Source organism: Chelonus insularis, unplaced genomic scaffold (genome assembly GCF_013357705.1).
Source record: "Chelonus insularis isolate UGA/USDA-ARS -01 unplaced genomic scaffold, ASM1335770v1 contig_94_pilon, whole genome shotgun sequence".
Classification (NCBI taxonomy): Eukaryota; Metazoa; Arthropoda; class Insecta; order Hymenoptera; family Braconidae; genus Chelonus; species Chelonus insularis.
In genome coordinates, this window is record NW_023276783.1 from 3,934,035 (window position 1) to 3,956,673 (window position 22,639).

The 22,639-nt window shown below is 25.5% G+C and overlaps 6 protein-coding genes across 6 annotated transcripts; 2 read left to right on the forward strand and 4 right to left on the reverse strand.

The window, feature by feature from the left end:
* Window positions 1-387: 387 nt before the first annotated feature.
* On the reverse strand, window positions 388-3,395 carry LOC118072654 (eEF1A lysine and N-terminal methyltransferase homolog). The gene is made up of 7 exons (XM_035092688.1): window positions 3,075-3,395; window positions 2,846-2,968; window positions 2,535-2,751; window positions 2,213-2,431; window positions 1,879-2,135; window positions 1,187-1,757; window positions 388-991 (listed from the first exon to the last, which is right to left on the reverse strand). The coding sequence occupies exons 1-7, from the start codon at window positions 3,164-3,166 to the stop codon at window positions 446-448; spliced, it is 2,025 nt and encodes a 674-aa protein (XP_034948579.1). The 5' UTR covers window positions 3,167-3,395; the 3' UTR covers window positions 388-445.
* Window positions 3,396-3,733: 338 nt separating this feature from the next.
* LOC118072943 (uncharacterized) lies at window positions 3,734-5,591 on the reverse strand. The gene is made up of 4 exons (XM_035093122.1): window positions 5,243-5,591; window positions 5,020-5,182; window positions 4,270-4,903; window positions 3,734-4,160 (listed from the first exon to the last, which is right to left on the reverse strand). The coding sequence occupies exons 1-4, from the start codon at window positions 5,253-5,255 to the stop codon at window positions 3,846-3,848; spliced, it is 1,125 nt and encodes a 374-aa protein (XP_034949013.1). The 5' UTR covers window positions 5,256-5,591; the 3' UTR covers window positions 3,734-3,845.
* A 1,804-nt stretch (window positions 5,592-7,395) lies between these two features.
* On the reverse strand, window positions 7,396-9,940 carry LOC118072941 (protein maelstrom homolog). The gene is made up of 7 exons (XM_035093120.1): window positions 9,696-9,940; window positions 9,222-9,411; window positions 8,518-8,904; window positions 8,280-8,443; window positions 7,897-8,121; window positions 7,637-7,783; window positions 7,396-7,549 (listed from the first exon to the last, which is right to left on the reverse strand). The coding sequence occupies exons 1-7, from the start codon at window positions 9,831-9,833 to the stop codon at window positions 7,409-7,411; spliced, it is 1,392 nt and encodes a 463-aa protein (XP_034949011.1). The 5' UTR covers window positions 9,834-9,940; the 3' UTR covers window positions 7,396-7,408.
* Window positions 9,941-10,831: 891 nt separating this feature from the next.
* Window positions 10,832-12,238, forward strand: LOC118072946 (superoxide dismutase [Cu-Zn]-like). Its single transcript, XM_035093124.1, has 4 exons — window positions 10,832-11,047; window positions 11,172-11,268; window positions 11,743-11,930; window positions 12,061-12,238. Exons 1-4 carry the CDS (start codon window positions 10,985-10,987, stop codon window positions 12,166-12,168), a joined length of 456 nt encoding a protein of 151 aa, XP_034949015.1. The 5' UTR covers window positions 10,832-10,984; the 3' UTR covers window positions 12,169-12,238.
* A 196-nt stretch (window positions 12,239-12,434) lies between these two features.
* Window positions 12,435-14,880, reverse strand: LOC118072945 (uncharacterized). Its single transcript, XM_035093123.1, has 4 exons — window positions 14,397-14,880; window positions 14,188-14,294; window positions 13,510-13,718; window positions 12,435-13,007 (listed from the first exon to the last, which is right to left on the reverse strand). The coding sequence occupies exons 1-4, from the start codon at window positions 14,564-14,566 to the stop codon at window positions 12,681-12,683; spliced, it is 813 nt and encodes a 270-aa protein (XP_034949014.1). The 5' UTR covers window positions 14,567-14,880; the 3' UTR covers window positions 12,435-12,680.
* Window positions 14,881-15,975: 1,095 nt separating this feature from the next.
* Lis-1 (LisH and WD40 domain-containing Lis-1) lies at window positions 15,976-22,289 on the forward strand. The gene is made up of 7 exons (XM_035093121.1): window positions 15,976-16,120; window positions 17,166-17,309; window positions 18,592-18,745; window positions 18,805-19,011; window positions 19,666-20,076; window positions 20,155-20,503; window positions 20,774-22,289. The coding sequence occupies exons 2-7, from the start codon at window positions 17,272-17,274 to the stop codon at window positions 20,845-20,847; spliced, it is 1,233 nt and encodes a 410-aa protein (XP_034949012.1). The 5' UTR covers window positions 15,976-16,120; window positions 17,166-17,271; the 3' UTR covers window positions 20,848-22,289.
* The last annotated feature ends 350 nt before the right edge of the window (window positions 22,290-22,639 follow it).

Here is a 22,639-nt window from a genome sequence, read left to right on the forward strand (position 1 = left end):
TCATCATTTTATTCATGATGTCGTATAATATTTTCTTTCTACATAGTTTGTTTATTACATTATTAGTATCATTCATTTAAAATAAGTATTTATTTAAATATTTACTTTTATAAATAAAAATAGAATATTTAATTACATTATAAAAACGTGAGTAATAAGAGTGATTTAATAATAATATATGTAATTTAAAATAAATATTATATTATTTTTGAAGCTTATTATTGTATAAATATATACACATATATGAGAAAATTTTCAATTAATTTTTTTTGTGAATAAAAAATTTCAATGACTGAAAGAGGTTTAAATATTCACAGGCATTTGCGATATTTTAATGTTCATGATTTTTTTAATTAATGCTTTTATTCAATGAAAAAAAGAATAACATTTGGGATATATTAAATCCTTTCATTGTATACATAGTTTTTTTTTATCAAATATTTAACTATGATTCAATAGTTAGACTTTCAGAAAATTCGGACGTTTCAATACTGTCATTTATTGACAATTTTTTAGAAACTAATTCATTTAAAAAATTTTCAAATGATTTCAATAATTGTTGTTTCCATTTGTCAGAATTCTGTTTCATTATTGAACAAATCAAAATTTCATTAACACAATTTTTTAATTTTATAGATGCTATAGATGAAAATTTGGTTTTCAGAGTCGTTAAAACTGGGGGTCGTAAATTTTTGTCTCGACAGACTAAATTTAAAATTAATACACCATTCTCACAGAGACATTCTGAAATATTACATAGTACTGATGGTTCTAAAAAGTCTTTTGGTGGACAACTCATACCAAGAGATGAGTCATTGCTGTTTACATCGAAAAGTATTGCATGTAATTTATTTTTTCGTCGTTTAATGGTGTCTAAATACTTTATTCCATCATCAATTTCAACTTTTACTTGGTCATTCACAGTGAAATCGAACCAATCTTTTGCTACTTTGAATATCATTTCATCTATTTCTACCGCTGTAATTTTCAACTAAAAAAATGATTACATTACATTATTAATAAATAACAGAAGATGCCTTATACTATGAGAGAATAATTTTTTAGCAATCACATTGAAGTGTAATATGAATCAAATAAAAAATAATCTTTAAAAGATTTTTTGATGTTAATTTTTTAATTCAATTGAACTAGAAATAACAGAAAAAGAAATCAAAGATAAATTTACCTGTGGAAAAAATCGATGAAGAAACATACACAATCCGCCTCCACCCAAACCAACAATAAGAATTTCTTTAAAATGATTTTTATTATCATTCTTAAAGTTGTTTACTATTGCATTAACTGCAATCGACATTAAAGCATGATGTTCGCATGCCAAATATTCATGATTTATAATTTCTTTGCATTTCCCCCTTCGAGTTTTAATTGATTTAATTTGAGCGTCACTCTGAATAACAAACTGGTTATTTAAAAATATCAGTCTTCGTGATTTAAAATCACAATCGTTATTGTAGACGTTTTCTACGACAATACGACCATTCATTTTACTTTCTCCTTCATATAAAATTTCACGATTCCCAACATCTGGACCTAATGATAAATAAGCAATTAAGCTATTCGAAGGAAGTCGAGGTGGTGCTAATTTCTTCACAAACGTATTTAATTCATTTTTAACTTCTTCCCAATCTACAAAATTGTGATTTCTTCCAAGCATAGTAATTGCAATACGATCTTTATCAATCATGGTAGCAAACTGTGTACGTCCTTCTTTTGTACTAAATAACCAATCACCTTCACTGTAAAATAATTAAAAATAAAATATTATATTTTTTTTGTGAGTATTCAATACAAATTCATTAAATCTATTGAAGACAATGATTTCGTTTAAACAGAAATAATAATAAAAGCAATATTTACCGTCCTTGAGGTACTAAAAATACTACATAACTTTTCCCTTCAGTTTTTGGCTGATCAAGAACATATATGATATATCTAGGATTTTCTTTTTCTGGTGAAAATAATTCCAACATTACTTCACCTTCATCTGCAATGTTTTTGCAACGCAATCTATTACAAACTAAATTCGATTGTTGGATTGTAAGAATTGATTTTACCATCTCATCAATACTTGAAACTTTTTTAATATAATTATTTGTTAAAGATAACTCCAACACCTAAATAAACCGATGAAATAAATTGTACCAATAAAATTTACTTTTTCAATAAAGAAAGCAATTATTTAATACTGTACTTGTTGATTAAGTCCTGGGCATTTAGTTGCAACGATAAGAAAAACTGGAAACATATCATTGTCTTTTTCACTCATTTTATTTTCAACATCATGACAACGAATTATACGGAACATGAATCCTGATGTTGGAAAATAAGCTGCTAATTTATTAAGTATATGCTCTTGGAGAAGTGATATACATATATATCTTCCACCTTTTCTCAAAACTCGAGAAATTTCCTATATTGAGTTGGACAAACTAGTTTTATTCGTTTACATAATTGAATAAATTAAAGATTATTATCTAAAACAATTGATTAAATAAAATCTATTAAATACATACTCTGAAATATTGATCAATATTATTAATAGTTTCTTCATTATTATTTGGCATTAGAGCATCTAATGTTCCTTTATCCATAACAACACTAAATTTGTTATCTTCAAATGTCATATTCATTGCATCCATTTTTTCAAATATCAACTCTGATCTGTCTATACGATTTTTCTCTTTCATTTGATCAATTACTACTTGAGAAATATCTATATTTGTTATGCTTCTAACAATATAATATATTTTGAATGAATAATATTTTATTAATAATTATTAATAATATGAAATAGATATACTTTAAATTGAAAAATATATTTTACTTGTATCCAACATCGTATAAATCCATGCTGAGCGTTGAATTTCCACATCCAACCATCAGAATATCATCTTTAAATTTAATATATTTGGATAATAATTCACAAAGCTCTGGATATTCACCATACCTGAAGTTAAAAATGAATTAGTAGTTTATAAATAAATAATGATTAAGACATATAATTTTCCAAAATAATCAAATAAATAATAATAATATAATTGTTATAATTTTACCACTCGAACGCTTTTTTATCTCGTTTTTTAAAGAATTTATTCCAATATTGTTCTTTAGAGAATTCTTCGTTGGATTTAGGTAGTAAATTCATTGTTTTGAAATTTGTTTATTTCTTTTTTTAGATTCAAATGATAATATTAATTAATTTTCGTATATTATTGATTGTAAAAAAAAAAGTAAATGTAATTACATAAACTAAATAGTTATAGTTTATTTATTTTTATATCTTCACATAAGGTTTAAAAATTAAAAAGCTAAACACAATTAGCTGGTTGTCACAATTGTACACAAAGTTAGGTTAGGTGCTGGTACACCACGCATGTGGTGAAGACTCCAAAACATGTGGTGAAATATTCTAAAAAAATTTTCAGTACGAAATTTTAATATGATGAAAAAAAACTTTATTACTAATTAAATAATGTATTACTATTATTCGTTATTTGTATTTTATTATAATTAATTAAAAATTTAGCAATTAATTTTTAACGAATCCAGAAATAAAAAATTGAAAATAAAAAACACTTATATTAATTATATTACACAAGTGGTTATACTGTATTTAATAAAAGCTTTTATAAAATACAATACATATTTTTTGAATACACTTAACTAACATTTTATTAAGTTAAGCGATAAAAACAATAGATGTTGATGAAAAAAAAGTTGTTTTTCTTAAGTAATGACAATAAAGAGTTGATGATGGTAATGTTATAAACAATATTTACAGTTTTTATATACATTAAAATATATTTATGTCTCACTATTAATTTTTATGATAACTCATGAGTTTTGATATCATCGAAATCATCATAATCTATACCATTATCATTTGAAATCTCTTCAGAAATACATTCTTCATACTCATCGATGTTTTCAAGACTTTCATTCCTTCGTTGACGTTTACGTTTTTCTTCAATTTTTCGTTTCTCTAAGAAATTCAGAAAAGCGTCATCTTCTTCTTTTGATGGTAGTATATTAGAGTATTTTTTATTAAATTCAATATCTATCACTTCTGGTGTGTATAAATGAGTATCTTCTGATTGATTTAATGATTTACCTCTAGCTTTATTTAATGATTGCTTGATCTTTAACAATAAAAAAATATTCCAATTAATATTTTCATTTTAATAAATGCAAAGTATTTTATAGATATCTTTATACATAATGAAATTGGTTATAATGTTTAATACTTACAGTAGACATAATTACTGAATGATCAAATCCAAGTGTATCATGTTTCATAGGTGGTAAATCGACATCATAAATCTCATCATCATCCTCAAGTTCATTATTGTTACTTATTTCTTCTGTACTATTCATTTTTCTAATTCTTTCTTGAACTTCTTTAGGCAATTGAGTGAATAAAGTTAATTGGCGTTTAGGAGCTACCTTTATTTTTGGTACATAATCATCACCATAATCAGCTTCAAGAAATCTTTTTTCTAATTCAACGTATTTCATTAACTGAGTATCAAGGACAAATTGAATCAATGGCATAACACCAATAACTTTTAATTGTGTTAATTGATGTCGTAATTTGTATGAAATTTTTTCTAATATTGCAGTAGTTTCATCTAAAATATCTGTATAAGATGAAAACCAATATACTCGAACGACTTTGAAATCATTGGTAAAATTGACTCGAGAAATTTCAATTCCTCTGCCAAGGGTTTGCGTTGCAATTTCACCTACTGCCATTAAATCTGTTATGTGTTTCATAAATAGTTTATTAAGTACAATTACTCTACGAGTAACATGTGGATTGACTAATCTTTCTTTTATCACATCCATTGATTCATTTCTAGGTGTTCTAACAGGATACCACGGCCTAGTGGACAAACAGTTTAATCAAGTATTTGATGAATAATTAATTTTATATACTTAAAATCATAAGAATAAGTTGAAATTAGATTTATATTAATGAGAAAGTACATTTTTTCTTACTTTTTTCGTCCATCTCTATCCATTATTTTATTTATAAATGTTCCTTGTTGAAAAGAATTTTTCATGTTATCACTCATATGACTACGAGTTTTATAAAAACATCTCTCAATCTTATTAATCATATTGACATTATGTTTATACAATAATGTTATTGTTTTTGATCCTAGAAAAATATCAAGGGAATGAAAAAGGTTAACATAATTAGATAAAAATATCTTATTACCTTGACGATACATTTTTTTCGAATTAATTTAATTAGTTTATGATAGAGAATAGAATTTTATTATATTATTTTTGAATATACTTTCGTTGTCACTGCATATTGTCTTAGCAGAGAATAGAAGATGAGACTTCCCTATTCTCTGGTTTTAGTTGTTAATCTAGTCTCTCTGTCCATTGTCTCTCCTCTCTGTCAAAGAACACTGCAAATTGTTATTTTATCGACTGTCGGTACTACAATTTCTGATTTTATTGTTACCCTCTCCAGTCGGCCGTTTGAGAGATCAGTGAAGGGTTGAAAATTATATTAGCGAATGTATTATAAAATATATAAAATGATAAGTTGCTATGGACCAAGTATATTTAAAAAATACTAAATAAATCAGCACACTTGTATTATGTAAAAAAATTATTTGAAATATAATTTTACTTTTTAAATTTATCATCTATTTTATTGCAATTACATCGTTTTCGAGTTCGCTTTTCAACTGATGTCTTCATCAGAATTTTATTTGTAACAAAATTTTAAAAAGTTTAGATTTTTATTTCGGAAACTGTTTCTAAAAAATATATAACAAACTTATCGTATTATAAACTTTTATCGCATTTGAAATAGTATAATATAAGACATTTAGATGTTATCAATAGTAAAAACTTTAACAGAAATTAATGGAGTTTAATTCAATATTCACTTATATTTTTTATTGGATTTATTACGTTTTTTCATGTTCATCAATGTTGAAAGTTTTTTTCGAAAACGAACTTGCTTCGGTGGAAGCCTATTTTATTGTTAAATTATAAAAATTAAAATTTTTGTTGGCAATTGGTATCAAGTATAAATAAGTCAATTATTTCTTGTTAAATGTATAAAGTTATTCATCAATTGAATTATAAGTTTTTTTATGAATTCAAACTGTTTTACCACAATATTATAAAGAATACAGAAAATACATAATTTTATTGATTATATTTAAAATTTGGTTCTGATTAACTTTAAACATTAAACGAAAAAGAGTTATAAATTTAATTCAATGTTTCAATTAGAGAGTATTTTCATGTTGTTATTAACGAGGTAGTTAATTAAATTTTAAGCTACTAAATGTATAAAACAGATTTTAAGTGTTGAAAATAATTAGTAGGATTAAATAATTCTGTTTAAGTGCTTAAACTTAAAAATAATGTTTAAAGTATTTTTTTGTTTCTAATATCTTGGTATTTAAAAAAAGTTTATATATAATCAAAAGCTCAAAAACACTGTTTATCTCATGATGTCGATTATTTCAATAATAAGTATTAATTGAAGCATAAAATTATCAACTTAATTTGATATATATCCGAATAAATGATGTACAACATCTTTATGAAAAATTTCTAGGAATTAATTAATTATACAATATTAAATGTGATTAATTCGAGAGGAGATACTCGAAAATACCAAGTTGAATGTTCTTTACATCAGTAAAAAAATACATATTATCGTATAAATACCATTGTATTACTGTAAAAATTTTTTGTAATAGTAGCTACGTAAATATTTATGTAAAGCTGTTCTGTCATATTCAGGGTATTTATCATTTAAATATTTCAATCCGCGATAAATGTGAGAATATTTAAAAAAACATCTGTATAACTGAATTTGATTACATTTAATTTTTCCATTAACTGAGAAATATGTTCTACAAGAATTATTGTTGTTCAGTATTTCAATGGAATATTTATTAATAATTAATGTAACGAGTTAATAGCCCAATATTTCTGATGAACTATATAAAAGTATGGACAAGTTTGTATTTATTTTGATTAAAAATTATTTTTATAAATTCATTAATTGTAATAACGAATAAATCTTTGTAAATTTTTTAACATAAAAAACTTTTGTTTATTTTATTAAAATCATTTATAATTTTTGAACTTCAAATTCAATCATTTCTGAATTATATTTAATCATTAAATTTTTTAATTGAGAAATGTTTATCAAATTCAGTCATAGACTAAGAAGTATATCTCACATAAATTCATGAATGAATTTTTGACGCAATATTGCAATTAGTTTTATAAAAACAAACGCTCATTTTACTACTGAAGAACAAAAGAATATTATATACGTAAAAAAATGTCATACGAACGCATTGATTGTCATGAGGTTATTCATTAGTATATGTTTTGTGCATCAATTTTGGGTATTTCGACGTTGTTTTCCTCTACTTCTACTACTGCCAATGGTAGGAAAATCTTCTTCAGTAAATTCAGGATCTTGATTACAATTATCTAGAATTTTAGCCATCGTTCGTGGTGGCCTCATTGGTTTATACTGTAAATAATATAAATTGTTGAAATAGTGCTCCAAATTTTTAATAATTGTTTCAAATATGAAAAAAAAAATATATAAATGATATACCGGTTTATAAGTCTCTTCAACAACAGGAGCCTTTTGCTCAGGTAGTTTACTATGGTCAATAATAGTCAGTTTGGTATCTTTTTTACGTCGCTCTTCTTCTTCTTTAGCCGTACGAGCAGACACTCTTTCTCGGTAATCACGTGAAACCTAAATATTAATTTAACATCAATGCTTGAAAATTGAAACTTCACAGCTAAATATTTATTATTAACAATAAATTCATATTTTTATTTTAAAGATAATATGAAAAAAATACAAACCCCTGTTCCAGATTTTACTGAAATTACTTTTTCTTTCAAACTCAAATATTGTAAACTTTTAGTTAATGCATAACATTCTCTTTCTCTGTCATTATCAGGACAATGAATTCCTGGACGCATTTGGATGTTTAATTTTGGACAACAATAATCGCAAAATGTGAAAACCCATTGTTGAACAATTGCTTGACTACAATAAGGCTTTGTTCCTTCAATACCTAAATGGTACTAAACAAACAATATCAAAATATAATTTTACTTTTTTCCACAACTGTTATTCTATGAAGTATTTTAAAATATAAAATAGTAATTAATTGAATTAAAAGTCAATTATGATTTCATTATTATCGATAATAATTAATGATTAAAATATTGAAATAATATACCGAGCATTCAATTCTAGGCGACCAAACAAATGCACCTTTGCCGAGCTCAATTTCAGCAATGATTGATGGAGTGGCATTCTCAGGAAAGTCAGGATTCAAGTATTTCATATAGCTACCAAATAAGTATTCAAACGAATACACATCAAAAGTTTCTTCAGGGATTGCTATAATAAAAATAAAAATTTTTTTTATGGTCGGCTATTTTCATAAATTTATTATAATTATTTTTAATTCTTACCAGCAGCAGTTGTCATTCTTCTAAGCAGACAAGGAACAATTGTTTTTAAATTGTTAGTAGTATATAATGGAGGAAGCTTAGCATTGGGTTTTATCTCATGTTTCAAAAAGTCCATGAGTTTGTTACACATAATTTTGTAACTTGCTTCTCCTTCCGGCAAATCACAATTAAGTTTATGTGTAGTATCACTGATTTCTGCAGCCTCACGTGCATATCCCAATTCAATTTTCGTGTTAATGATTTGATGGTAGAGTCTAGTAGCTCCACTTTTCACTGAGAATTCGCAAACTGCAAACTCAGCTGGAATATAATCAACTGTTGAATCCAAATGCGTTTTCGTATAAAAGTAGTTGACATGGATAAAGTAGAATGAAGTTGTGTCTATTGCTGCAAAAGAAAATGAAAATACTTATGTTGATATTTTATTCAAATTTTATCGTTCAAAGTTAAAGTGTAATTAACACATTGTATTTTAATATAACAAAATAAGTATTAATATAAAAAAGTATTATGTATTATTTACTTTAAGCGAATAAATATTATATTTTTAAACCATATTTCTTATTTGCTTTATCTTCAATTGTATCATAATTATTTCAATTTTCTTAATTTCATTAATTAACTCAGTTTTCTATTTGTTCCATATAATTTTAATTTATTTGTAAATAGATATGTAATTTATTTATTTAGAAAAATAAACATACCATTGAGTAAATCTGCCTGATCAATGAGACTATCAATATATTGTTTCATATTTTCTTCATATTTTATTTTCAATAGTTGTTGCTGTCGAACGAAATCTATTGATTCTCCAACACCAGTTAATTTTTGTTTTTCTTTCTTATCTTTTTGTGCTCTATCATTATATTCTTTCTTTTGTTGAACAGTTAGAGCCTGAAGAAAATAATTTATTTTATATTAATAAAACTAAATACATTTTAAAAAAAGAATTTTATGCACTTTTATCAATTAAAGTATATCGAATTTTCAGATATCGACAATTTATATGTTTCTCAAATTAACTTTACGTGAAAGAAAATACAATACAATGTCGTTTTAACCTAAAAATTGCAATATTGTTTCGTATCTGTGTCAACATAATTTAATCATCAAATATTAGAAATAATGAATATTATATCAGAAAAAATTTGGTAATTTGAATTTTTGTTTTTACTTACAGCCCACTGTTCAGCACATTTGGGATCACTTTGAATTTCTTTAAATCCTCCATAAAAATGCCGACCTAATTTTTCTTCTCGTTTTTTAAAGTCCACCATAAAATAATAAAAACCATTTCTTATCTGTTTTTTTGGCATTTTTTATTAATTTATTGCTAATTCAAACAAAAATTCTGGTGTCCGGAATGTTTCGACAGATCAACTGATATCAGATATATGACTTTGAATACCGGGTAGAACTTTTGTAAACAAATATGAAACGCACTAGTTATTCAAATTGTCTGACCAATCAAATTAAATTTTAAATTGTATACGAATGTATACTATTTTTTTTGTACAGTGATAAGCTTATAAACGTTATTTTTTTTTTGTATGTGTACTCATATTCAAGAACTTTAAAATTATATTTTGTATACGATTTATTTTAATTTTTTTCGATTAAAAAGTGATAGATCAAGGTATCTAACTATTTTTACCTTCGTGTACATGTGTTAATATTTACTTAAAATAATTTCTTTTTAGAATAGTTTAATTATAATCATATTAAAAGTAGCGAACGGTACTCCCGCCAAATTTTTCTTTTCTCTTTGTTTTCTCTATCACAGTTTTTCGCTTTCATGAGTGCGATCAACACAAAAGAAATCAAAAGAATTTAAATGCTAATTGTTTCCAAACTTTGATAAGCTATCGATAGACGATAATGTTTATTTACAGTTTACATTTTTGAGAAAAGTTTTCGTTCACAATAAAAACGATGGTCGGTGAAGAAAAATTAAATTACTGACAGAAGCAAACTTTGTATTCTGTACCGGAATTTTGACTGAAAAAAGGCACAATTTTTCTCCACAGATTATTCTGTGAAAAATAAGTACTTTTTAACAATTTAGGACTTGATCAAAAGGTGAGATATTTTTCAAGGATTACACAATCGTCTTTTTTTTTGTAAATAAATTTGTGAAAATTAAAATGAATAAAAAACATCGAAAAAATCATTTTTTACGAAGTGTCATGGCTGACCTAAATTTTAAAAATTATGCCACAGTCGGTAATTACCTAAAAGATATGAAGAAAATATTTTATAAACTAGAGTGTGCTGTTGCGTCTTTGAATTCGCAAGATATTGGCAACGTATCCCCACTATAAGTATAATCTGGTTCGTATGTTATCAGTGATTCAGCAAATGATCAAGTATTATTTATCACAGTTTGTCGTAACAGGAATTACAAGAACATTCGAGACTTCAATTTTCGTTAAACAATCAATTGAAAACATTTTCAAATAAATTGAAAATGGTTAAAGCTGTTTGTGTCCTTCAAGGTGAAGTTACAGGTACTCTGTACTTCGAGCAAAATGTAAGTACATTAAATCATTATAATTTGTCGGGACAAATGAATTTATCTGTACTTAATGCATAATCATTTAGTTACTGTCATTATTTAATAGACCACTTGATTATAGAATTAATGTTTCATGTAGGCAGAATCATCTCCTGTCAAGGTCACTGGTGAAGTCACTGGTTTAAAACCCGGTTCTCACGGCTTTCATATCCATGAATTCGGTGATAACACTAATGGTAAGAGGATAAATATTCATCATGTACCAATTCATTCTAACATTAACAAACTCTGAATGAATGTATCTGTATAGGTCGTCTGCAATAATAATTTTCCGATATTCATTATCTATGATTCAAATTTATCAACTTTTTTTTTGTTTATTAAGATAATAATGTTTGAAAATTTTATTTAAAAAAATTAATTTTTATAGCGTTATGTGCATAATAAAATGTCATCAGTTATTTTTTATGTAAAACTTTTTCCTTTATATTAACATCTACAAAATAATGTTTAATTAAATCAATTACAACAATTTTTTGATCAGACGGGAAGTTAATAATTTGCAATCCAAATTTTTTGCTTCTGTTTTATTAAGGAGTACATTGAGTTTACATAATAATCTTAAGTTACGAATTAAAAGTCATTGCAAATAAAGACTTTGTCAAACTTATTGATAAAATAACGTTGGTTTTTCTGGAATTAAATCATAGGATGTACCAGTGCTGGTCCACATTTCAATCCATTGAATAAAGAACATGGTGGTCCTGATGATAGTGTCAGACATGTTGGAGATCTTGGAAATATTGAAGCTGGTTCTGATGGTGTTGCCAAAGTCAATATTACTGACAAAATGATTCAACTTAGTGGAGCTCATAATATTATTGGAAGAACGCTTGTGGTATTTCCTGTTTTATATTGTTTTTAATTATCAATTCTACTATTTAAAAATTCATTTTTTTTATATTTAATAAATTATTAATATTGATTGAATTGATACATATTAAAATAATCTATAATTTTTCAATTAGGTTCATGCTGATGTTGATGACTTAGGAAAGGGTGGACACGAACTTTCAAAAACAACTGGAAATGCTGGTGCACGTTTGGCTTGTGGAGTAATTGGAATTACTAAATAAAAAAGCATATAATAATTGCCATATGCAAAAAAAACTTTTCGAAAAAGTAAAAGTTTTTTTTTAAATTTGATGTAATTTAATTCAGATTTCCCAGTTTTAGAATAATCTACAATTTAAAGGCTAAATATACTTCATTCCTATAGAAATGTATTACAAATACATCAATTATATGTACTAAATAAGACTGGTGCATTTTATTTATTTATTTTTATTTATCATTAGTGACTTAGGTTAGGTTTTTCAGAATTAATATTTTTCAATAAATAATAAACAGTCTTTTTCGGTAATTAAATAATTTATAAATGAAATACTTGATACATGATAATTCTAGATATTAACCACTCATTGGATTTTACCACTTTTTATATTAAATTTTCAAAGTCCATTCAAATTTACATATGTGAATACAAAAAATATTCCCTCAATTACTATCTACTGAATTATACAATCATAAATAATGGTGCATCATTATTGGTTGAAAACATTTAATTATATTGTCTTTGGTACCTGTATCAACTTTGATAATTTTGAAGAGGGTAAGAATCAGGCATAATTGCCAAAGGTCTAGGACTAGGAGCAGGAGCAGTAGAAGATTTTATAGAATCTCCGCGAAACAGAATATAAATTAACCAAAGTAAGCTAGCTACACATTTTGATGCAAAATCATAAAACCCAAAAAAAATAGGTGTCAGCTCCCTGATAAGATTAGAAAGTTCTCGAGTTATTTTAATACTGTAGTCAGCAAAATACCAAAGAAAGTTTCCAGCTAGTGTAATAAGACTCATCAAAACGACTGCACAAAACTTCAACGTTTCAATTAAGTTGTGATATGTTAAAATCTGAAATTCATCATTGTTATTCAAGTTGTTTTCTTTTTATTTTTCGTTTTAAAGCTACTGACTTAATTTAATCAAAAATATCCATAGAGACATATAAAAATGTATATCGAATATAGTTAATCGAACACTGTTCAAAATTTGTTTATTTAACTATTGGTGCTTATTTAGTAATGATTGAAAAAAAAATTAGCCCTCGTAGAGAGTAGTAAATTGGAGATGATAGTAGCAGATCATTGAAATTATGATGAATTTCTATTTTAATTAATATAAGTAGTAATCATTAGATAATTTGTTACTTATTGTATTGAAGACAAATCTCTGCCAACTTCTGCAACTTTTACTCCCCACAATAGGCCTATTTTTTAGATAGCTACTATTTACAATATGACTATCATGAATTTGAGGTTTTGAAAATATGTAGAATATACATAAATAGAAAAAAATTTAATATTCTCTAAATTTAACAAGTTTTGCACACGATTCTGAAATTTGAATTATTTACCTCGTTAATATCAAAAGGAGAATGATTATCGGAAGTATTGAATATTCTTGATGGATTTTCGAATGGCCTTAAGTGTTTTAATTGTAGCTGAACAGTATTATCTTCCACTTTTATCGATCTAATTTGAAACCAGTGTTTACCTAATGGTATTTGATCAGTTAAATCAACCCATAGTTTATAATCCTGTATTTCATCGTCAACAATTGTACCTGTTAATTATAGTTAAATAAAAAAATCCTCATTATGTTATTCATATATGATAAGTTTACTTTATAGATGAAAAAAATGATTGATGAAATAACTTTGATCATGTAATCGATTGTTCAATCATGACTTATATCATTGAATTTAACTATTTCGAAATACCAAATCAATACTATAAATAACAATTGTGAGTTTAGAAAATTAATTGCTTATTTACATTAATTTTTAATAGCCCACAAATAATTTATGTAGGTTTATGGTACATCAAAGGACTAATTAGTCAAATTTAATTTACGATTCAATCGTTCAATTAAAATAATCATATTTTAATAGCTAATTTGATGATAAAACTACGAATATAGTAAGAAAACAATAATAATAAATAATTTTTAATGAATATAATTAGTAAAACTAACATTTATCATTCTTTATCGTATTATTATATATTTTATTTAACAAATATTGAAGACTTACGAGTTATACCAAGTGATTTTTGGCCTTCAAATTGATGGTAGATATATCTATGGATTTCTTTTAAACTTTTAATTAAATTTTCATTTTTATCAATGACTATGATATCTCTGGAAAGAATAATTACGATTTTCGTTAACGCCTTTAACAATTACAAACATGATGAATATTTCGTTAATAATATAAAAAAAATAGATCTTTTAAATATTCACTTGTAACTTGTGTATGGATGTTTTCGTACTAATCGTCTTTCTAAATATTCACCGACAAATATTTTGTTTGATTTTCTAATAAGACTCATTAATTGAGTTTTCAGACTGGGTGATGTATTGCTAGTTCTAGAGAGATTATTTATTTGTGAAGTATTCAACGACGAGTCCATTTTTATTATTTTGTTTTAACTTAACAAAACCATCATAAAATATAAAAAAAATTAATATTTATCCAGCAAAAATTTAATTCTCCAAATGACTAATGTATGCATGTACAGATATGAAAATACATAATGTATCCGTATAAATGTAAATTATAAACAATAAACAATCACCAATAAAAATAAAATTATTTATTAATTTTGCTAGGTTTGCCCCAGCTGGCCTGTCAAACTGAGAGAAAAGTTGCACAGAAATTTTGATGATTTCATTCTTTTATTTATTTACACTTATCTTTCTCCTTCTATAGCACTTTTTCTATTGCGCATGTGTACAATGAACAATTGGAAATATATACACACATACAGACATACACGTATATTGTTTCACCGCACGTTCATACATTCATGTCGTTATCACATAGACACTGTCCCTAATAATTGTTTCTCACTGTAGCCACTAGTGGATAAAAAATCAGTAAAAAGCCTCCCCATAAAATAATATATCAGTTTAAAAAATTTTGTGCTAATTTTAATTTTTAATCATTATTATTGCGTATTTTTTATTGTAAATATTTGTAACCTGTTCACGAAATCTAATTGTTACATACCAATGGTAAGAAATAGTGGTAACAATATTAATGAAGCTTAAAAAAAAACATGCTTTTGTATTTTTTTTTTTTCAAAAACAAATGAACTATTTCAGAGCTCTTCTCGAGTTTCAAGAAGAATAGGTGAAAAAAATCTGCACTAGGTTGGATAAAATTTTTTTTAAATTACTTGAATATAAACAAGTTTACAACGTTGATAATTAAAAATCTATTAATTATCTCAATTTATTCACAAGTTATCGTGAACAGGAATTGAATTATTGGACCAATATATGTATAATATACACATATATCTTCTTAAAAATAATAGTAATAAAGATTTGATTTCTTAAAATTAAAAACTACATCAAACTTTCTCCAGATATGTTTAATTTTGGTTTGATAAGTTTTATTAAAATTTTGACCTGTATGTCTATAACATCAATTAAGCCAATAAGTCATCTTGTACATATAGAAAGAAACACATCGGTAAATATAATTTTTTCTAACATGAAAATTAATAAAAAATTATTATTATTACGATTAAAACCATCAACAGCAAAAATTTAAAAAAGTTTATTTTTTAAGATGGCTTTTTTGACGAATTATTTCAAGTGAACTATGAAGGTAAAAATCCAGTAAGTTACCAATCCAATCAGTTTTTAAAGTCAATTTTTATTGAGATAAGATATTTTTGATACAATTTTTTATACAATTTTAATAAATAAATTATTTATTGTTAAAATTTTTTAAAATGGACCATTATTGCGCAAATTTCCACGCATGCGTCTACATTATAAGCGACACCTTGTGGGACTTTTCAATCCACTTTGTTCGGAGAAGTTGTCTCGAGAAGTATTGAGAAGTTGTAAGGAGTTAGTTTGACGAGAATTTTGTGTCTTTTCTTCTTAATTATCGGTATCAATCATTTAACAACAATAGAACTGAAAGGATTTATTTAATCATAATTAGAGACGTAAGTATTTGACATTCAGATTGAACCATGTTCATACATTTCACATCAATATTGAGTAAATAATTTAGATTTCAAAATTCGATCAACCAGACGTGACGGTTTGGAGCAAGATGGCCGTGTGCAATTTACAACAAATAAATGTTGTGCTTATTTCTTTATTTCTTTTTTAGCTCAATTGGATTATTTAATATTCTCCATAAATTATTGAAATGAGTTCATACCTGTCTTTAAAATGATTCGATGAGTTTTTTATGTATTATACTAAAACTTTTTTACACATTTGTCACGTTAATTTTTACACATTTCATCGGACAATTGATTTTTTACGATCGCGATTTGTGAAATATAATTTTGTCAATATACTGAAAATTATTAGAAATATTAATATTAATTATAAGCATTTATTTATGAATTACTTGAGATTCCTTTCAAATTTAATTAACAATTACATCAGTGATATAAATACCGGGTTTAGAAAAGTCAATCTTTAAAAGTAGTTAGCTTAAATCATTTGTCTCGACAATTTTTTTACTTATTTTATTTAATAATTACACTGAAATTTACTATATTAAATAGAAAAATAAAATGTAAAAGGTGTCATTAGAAATAATTAAGTTGTCATTTGATATGATATTAGATATTCTATTGCATATATTGCACGATTTAATATGCGGGAATAATGCATTCTATTTCTAATGTAAACCTTTGTTATAACCGAAAAATGTTTTTATATTTTCAGCATTGACAATAATGTAAAACAAGCAGAAAGTTTTTAGAATCAGTAAAAGTACATGAAAATTAAAATAAATTCAATGTCATCAAATATATTAAGTAATAAATATTACCGCTTAATGTTATAAGTCAGTAGTGAATATTGATTTTATGCTTCACACATCATTATGAGATCTTTGCGACGTCGCAGTTATTTTCTCTTTTACTTTTCGCATTAATTTTAAAGGATTTTGGTTATTTTAAAATTTTTTAAAATTCATTTTATTTGTCTCAAAGTATCAATAAATAATATAGTAGTATGTTTTTTAACCAGGCAATGCAAATCACGGTTGACTAGATACGAAACCATACGAGGATATTTTATAATCTTGCTGATTTGTGAATATCGCTGAAGAATAAGCCGGAATATATCAAGGATCATGAAAATGGTGTTGTCACAACGGCAGAGGGAGGAGCTGTAAGTGATTAATTGAAGTTATTAGTTGAATCGATGTTACCATTGATAAAAACCAACTCAAATTTGTGAAAACATTATGGGTCTACAAAAAATAAAATGTTATGTCCCTAATAGTTATTAGTATAAATTTATTTATTCAATTATAAATTATTCAGCATGAAAAGTCAGGAAATTCTGCTAGTTAAATATAAGGAGTAAAGATATCTTTGTATAGAGCAAGCGCATTGCAAACGATCAATATTAGCGACTCGTCATGTTTTTTGCAGACGGGGTATGATATCGAAGTTGCGAAAAAAAATGAAATTTCACAAATTTGTGTGTACTAAAAAATATATCATTAATTTAAGCTCTTTTTGGATATTAACTCTATAGCTATTACTTCTTATGGATGCTTTTTTTTTATTTGTATATTAATGACCAAAAATGTTCTGCTACAACATAATTTGTTTAAACCAAATTTTTTTTAATAAAACTTATTCTTAAATAATGTATTTAGATAAATCTCTCCAACAGTATATTTGTTTAACAATAATCTAATGATTACAATGCAATTAAATAAATAATCAATATTGGCAAGTCTCCTATTCATATTAGTGTCTCTTATTATTGGTATAGAAAAGAAAATAAGTTTAATAATTTTTATGTTTTAAGTATATCTAAATGGTGTTAAAAGCGGTTTAAAAAAAGATTGATTAGATACTACTTATCATTTATATTTATTTAGAAATAAGTCTATCTAAATTTTATTCTTTCTGCAGATGGTGATCTTGATTTATTCTATTTGGCGATAAAATTAGACAATTTTTTTATTAATGTAATATTCAATAAAATTCACTTTAAAATATATTACAATGTCTTTCTTAGAATTATATAAACTTTTATTTTTACTATCTGTATAATAGTTATCATGTATTTTCTCGCTATTATTATTCATCATAAAAAATTATTTATATTATTTATGCCTACATGAATCTTAACTATACTATTGAAAATTGTTCAAATAAAGACAATTAAAATAACTTAATAACTATTATCGATAATTTTATAAGAATAGTTATATTAAGAGTCGGCAGCTTCAAACTTTTTAGAGTAGCTAAATATTAGTTGTAGCTTTTCTTCTGCCTGATTATAATAAAATAAGCTAAAATTATTCCCTGAGTATTACAGAATATTTTGCATCAAATATACTTGATCACTTAATAGTAACAAAGATAATTACAATATTAATTAAATGCAAAAAATGAATCATAAAGTGTAAAATTTATATTATTTAATGTTGTAGAAATAAGGCGATTGCAGATTATCTTAATACTAATGGTTACCAAGATGCTCTGGAAGCATTCAAAAAAGAAGCTGATATGCCAGGAGAGGTAGAACGTAAATATGGTGGTCTTCTTGAGAAAAAATGGACTTCTGTTATTCGATTACAAAAGAAGGTAACATTTCTTAAGTTCATTTGAACGTGAATTGATTAAAAATTTAAATATGATGGCAGGTAATGGAATTAGAATCTAAGTTATCTGAAGCCGAAAAAGAATTTATTGAAGGAGCACCAACACGTGGAAAACGTTCCTCTACAGAATGGATTCCCAGACCTCCAGAGAAACATTGTTTAACTGGTCACAGAGCGCCGATCAATAGAGTTATATTTCATCCTGTTTTTAGTTTAGTTGTTTCAGCCAGTGAAGATGCAACAATCAAAGTAAGTCTAGAAAAAAACTTATTAGCGTTATAATCACAAAATTAATTCAATGCTGCTGTTACAAGTTTAAAATATTTCTTAATATGTTGAAAGATTTATATTTTCATACATAATTGTACAACTAACTAATTAAGTATATTAACTAGTAATCAAGTTGTTTTTAAAAATAAAATATAATAATTAATGGTTAAATAATATATTAATTAGTAAAATTAGTAGAATGTTACTTACAAACTATGAAATTAATTTTTATAAATTTATCAATTAAAAAAAATAAGTTTCATTTACAAATTATTTTTTGATACATCGTCGACTTAATTTGTAACGATGCTAAATCAATTTTTGACTGATTGAATGTACTAACATTAAATACTGAATTTACTAACTCTTCTTTTATTTGATATTATAAAGAATAAAATAATACATCAACTGTATTAAAACCCTTTCTTAAAATTAATTTCTATTTTATAAGAATGATTTTTGTTTTTTCTGTAAATTTATCTATTATGACGCTTAGCAGATTGACACTCTAAGCCGACGAAATACCAATTTGAATAATGTTTCATAATATATTAATTAATATTTTTACGTTTTCATTTGAAAGGTATTATTAATTAAGAAGTCAATTGATAAATAATGAATGTTATTTCACAGGTTTGGGATTTTGAAACCGGAGAGTTTGAACGTACTTTGAAGGGTCATACTGATAGCGTTCAAGATATATCGTTTGATGCATCAGGAAAATTACTTGTGTCATGCAGTGCAGATATGTCAATAAAAATATGGGATTTTCATCAGTCATTTGCTTGCGTAAAAACAATGCATGGCCATGATCATAATGTTAACTCAGTTTCATTTGTACCACAAGGTGATTTTGTTGTAAGCGCCTCGAGAGATAAAACTCTCAAAATATGGGAAGTAGCCACTGGATATTGCATAAAAACACTCATAGGTCATAGAGAGTGGGTGAGAATGGCAAGGGTTAGTCCTTGTGGTGAACTTATTGCCAGTTGCTCTAATGATCAAACTGTAAGAGTATGGCACATGGCTACAAAAGAAACCAAAGTAATCATTTCACTTATATATTTAATGAGATTAGTAATTTTTTTTCTCATCTAAAATAGTTTATTTTGAATATTTTAGGTTGAACTAAGAGATCACGATCATGTCGTTGAATGCATTGCTTGGGCTCCAGACAGTGCAAGAGCATCAATAAACGCTGCTGCAGGTGCAGATAATAAAGGAGCACATGAAGGTCCTTTTCTTGCTTCAGGATCTCGAGACAAAACTGTTCGTATGTGGGACGTCAGTGTGGGAGTTTGCTTATTTATTCTCCATGGTCATGATAACTGGGTGCGTGGAATCGTCTTCCATCCTGGTGGTAAATTCATTGTCAGTGTTTCTGATGATAAAACTCTACGAGTTTGGGACACACGTAACAAACGAGCAATGAAGACTCTTGATGCACATGTTCATTTTTGCACTTCTGTCGGTTAGTATTCAATTTTCTTCAATACTGATTTCATGTGATAATTTCGCTTGTCTTTCATTGAGAAGTAGATGTACAATAATGTTATATTAGTTAAATACTTATAATGAATGTAATAAATGAAAAGAAACACTTCAAAAATAGGTTTTAGAAAACAATTTGCTACAAAAATTATGCAATTAATATTTGGAGCATTTATTTAAATGTATTAGTTAGAATTTTATACGGGCATAATTTTTATTAATAACATTAAATGTATTTTTTTAATTACAGATTTTCACAAAAGTCATCCTTATGTGGTGACTGGTAGTGTGGATCAGACAGTGAAAATTTGGGAATGTCGCTAGTCACAATATTTTCGAATATTCTTTTTATTTGTTGAATTTCAAGATAGAATTAATGATGGAATATATAACAATGTGGAATAAAAGCAAAATAAGCGAACGATGGAATATCTGCACGAAATAAAGATAGAAAGAAAGAAAGAAAGAGACATTAAATGTATAAGCAAATACTATGACTATTGATAACTAATAATGATAAAAAACACATAAACATATTCAATTAGGAATTCTTTAATTAATTTACAATGAAATATAATTAGTATAAATTGTTAATACTATATTTCATTTCACGATAATCGATTATGCAATTGAAAATAAACAAATGCAAATACAATGAACACACAAAGAATAATATTTAGGGAAAACATTGCTTGTATGTTCTCCCTTGACAGATTAAAATCATTCTTAATATTAAAAAATTTTATCTATGCATGTGGGTATACATTTTCATATACGTATATTATATTCATATGTATATATAAAGTTACACGCTTGAAAAATTCATTGATGCAACAATATATTTTGTATGGATTCATTATTTTATATATATATCTTCAATACTTTTTCAATGTTGGGTGAATGCCAAAGTTTCATTCTTTTAATCATTTATTTGATTAGAATCTTCTTCATCTTTTAAATTCTTCAAATTTATTAGCAGAATAATTTATTTGAGAAACATTCAACCGAGTCATGGATTGAAGAAAAAAAATTATAATTTATTAAAGAATAAAAAAAATTTTTTAAATTATTTTTAGGTTTCTGTTTACCCAATGCTGATTCTGCTCAAGCCTATTGAAGAAAAGACCGATTAATTAATCTTTTACATGAAATATTTTTTTTTTCTTAAGTGCGATAAAAATGACTGCATAATATTTATTTGTAATTTTTTAACGTAATTCTTATATTAATACAGTCCTTAATAAAAATATAATTTTACAAAATAATAAAATTTAACAATAAACTGATATTCATTAGTCTTCATGATTTTAATTGAAAATACATTAAACGATTGAAGACAATTATTCCATTTTCAAAATAATGGAAATTTATTGCAATCAAATAATATATGATTTCCATTACATTCAAGATTAGTAAGTACATGAATTAACCGTTAGGAAAAATCACAGATAAATTAGAAAGTAAAATAAGATGTATCTTAAGTTAAAAAGAAAAGAAAACAAATATGCACATCAAATATCTTTCTACATAATTATTTTCAAATTAACTGGTTTTTGTTAGATTACAAGTAAAAATGTAAAATAATTATTATTTAGGCGTAGCATTCAATAGAAAAGGTAAAAATCGAGGAATGAGGTAAACGCGAATGAAAAACCGTTTAAGAAGTAAAATTAAAATAAAATTATAACATTTTACTAGTGATTACAATATATACTGTATTAGTTAATTGTACAGTAAATTATGTTAATAAACTAACAATTTATCGACGATCAAATTTACCATAATATTAATAAACCAATAAATAGAAATTTTGATATCAGAGTACAGTCCTTATACCTCACTTTACCTTTTTAAATATTCAGTCAATCGTTGTGGCAATAAATTTTCTTGATTAATAAATGCAAACTATCATTAGCATGTGCAATTTTCATCATTAAGAACAATATTTTAACAAGTATTTGAGTAGATTTTTTTAATGATTTCTGATCTTATAATAATCCATAGATATTAATAAATTAAAAAAAAAATTATTTTTCAGCTTTATAATGTGAACAATAAGTGATATTGATATTTCATTGATGCTATTTAAAACGTTATGTTGATTATTTAAACAATT

Excerpts from the sequence above, each read along its gene's own strand:
- Lis-1 (XM_035093121.1), top strand. The coding sequence starts at position 17,272 with ATGAAAATGGTGTTGTCACAACGGCAGAGGGAGGAGCT. Across the intron at positions 17,310-18,591 it reads CAACGGCAGAGGGAGGAGCT|AAATAAGGCGATTGCAGATT; the intron begins GTAAGTGATTAA and ends TTAATGTTGTAG. Across the intron at positions 18,746-18,804 it reads TTATTCGATTACAAAAGAAG|GTAATGGAATTAGAATCTAA; the intron begins GTAACATTTCTT and ends ATATGATGGCAG.
- LOC118072945 (XM_035093123.1), bottom strand. The coding sequence starts at position 14,566 with ATGGACTCGTCGTTGAATACTTCACAAATAAATAATCTCTCTAGAACT. Across the intron at positions 13,719-14,187 it reads AAAATCACTTGGTATAACTC|GTACAATTGTTGACGATGAA; the intron begins GTAAGTCTTCAA and ends TATAATTAACAG. Across the intron at positions 13,008-13,509 it reads CTCCTTTTGATATTAACGAG|ATTTTAACATATCACAACTT; the intron begins GTAAATAATTCA and ends GATGAATTTCAG.
- LOC118072946 (XM_035093124.1), top strand. The coding sequence starts at position 10,985 with ATGGTTAAAGCTGTTTGTGTCCTTCAAGGTGAAGTTACAGGTACTCTG. Across the intron at positions 11,048-11,171 it reads CTCTGTACTTCGAGCAAAAT|GCAGAATCATCTCCTGTCAA; the intron begins GTAAGTACATTA and ends TGTTTCATGTAG. Across the intron at positions 11,269-11,742 it reads ATTCGGTGATAACACTAATG|GATGTACCAGTGCTGGTCCA; the intron begins GTAAGAGGATAA and ends ATTAAATCATAG.
- LOC118072941 (XM_035093120.1), bottom strand. The coding sequence starts at position 9,833 with ATGCCAAAAAAACAGATAAGAAATGGTTTTTATTATTTTATGGTGGAC. Across the intron at positions 7,784-7,896 it reads CAGTAAAATCTGGAACAGGG|GTTTCACGTGATTACCGAGA; the intron begins GTTTGTATTTTT and ends ATTAATATTTAG. Across the intron at positions 7,550-7,636 it reads TTGAAGAGACTTATAAACCG|TATAAACCAATGAGGCCACC; the intron begins GTATATCATTTA and ends TATTATTTACAG.
- LOC118072943 (XM_035093122.1), bottom strand. Across the intron at positions 4,904-5,019 it reads GATAGAGATGGACGAAAAAA|GCCGTGGTATCCTGTTAGAA; the intron begins GTAAGAAAAAAT and ends TTTGTCCACTAG. Across the intron at positions 4,161-4,269 it reads ATTCAGTAATTATGTCTACT|ATCAAGCAATCATTAAATAA; the intron begins GTAAGTATTAAA and ends TTATTGTTAAAG.
- LOC118072654 (XM_035092688.1), bottom strand. The coding sequence starts at position 3,166 with ATGAATTTACTACCTAAATCCAACGAAGAATTCTCTAAAGAACAATAT. Across the intron at positions 2,969-3,074 it reads GATAAAAAAGCGTTCGAGTG|GTATGGTGAATATCCAGAGC; the intron begins GTAAAATTATAA and ends TTTTAACTTCAG. Across the intron at positions 992-1,186 it reads TTCATCGATTTTTTCCACAG|TTGAAAATTACAGCGGTAGA; the intron begins GTAAATTTATCT and ends TCATTTTTTTAG.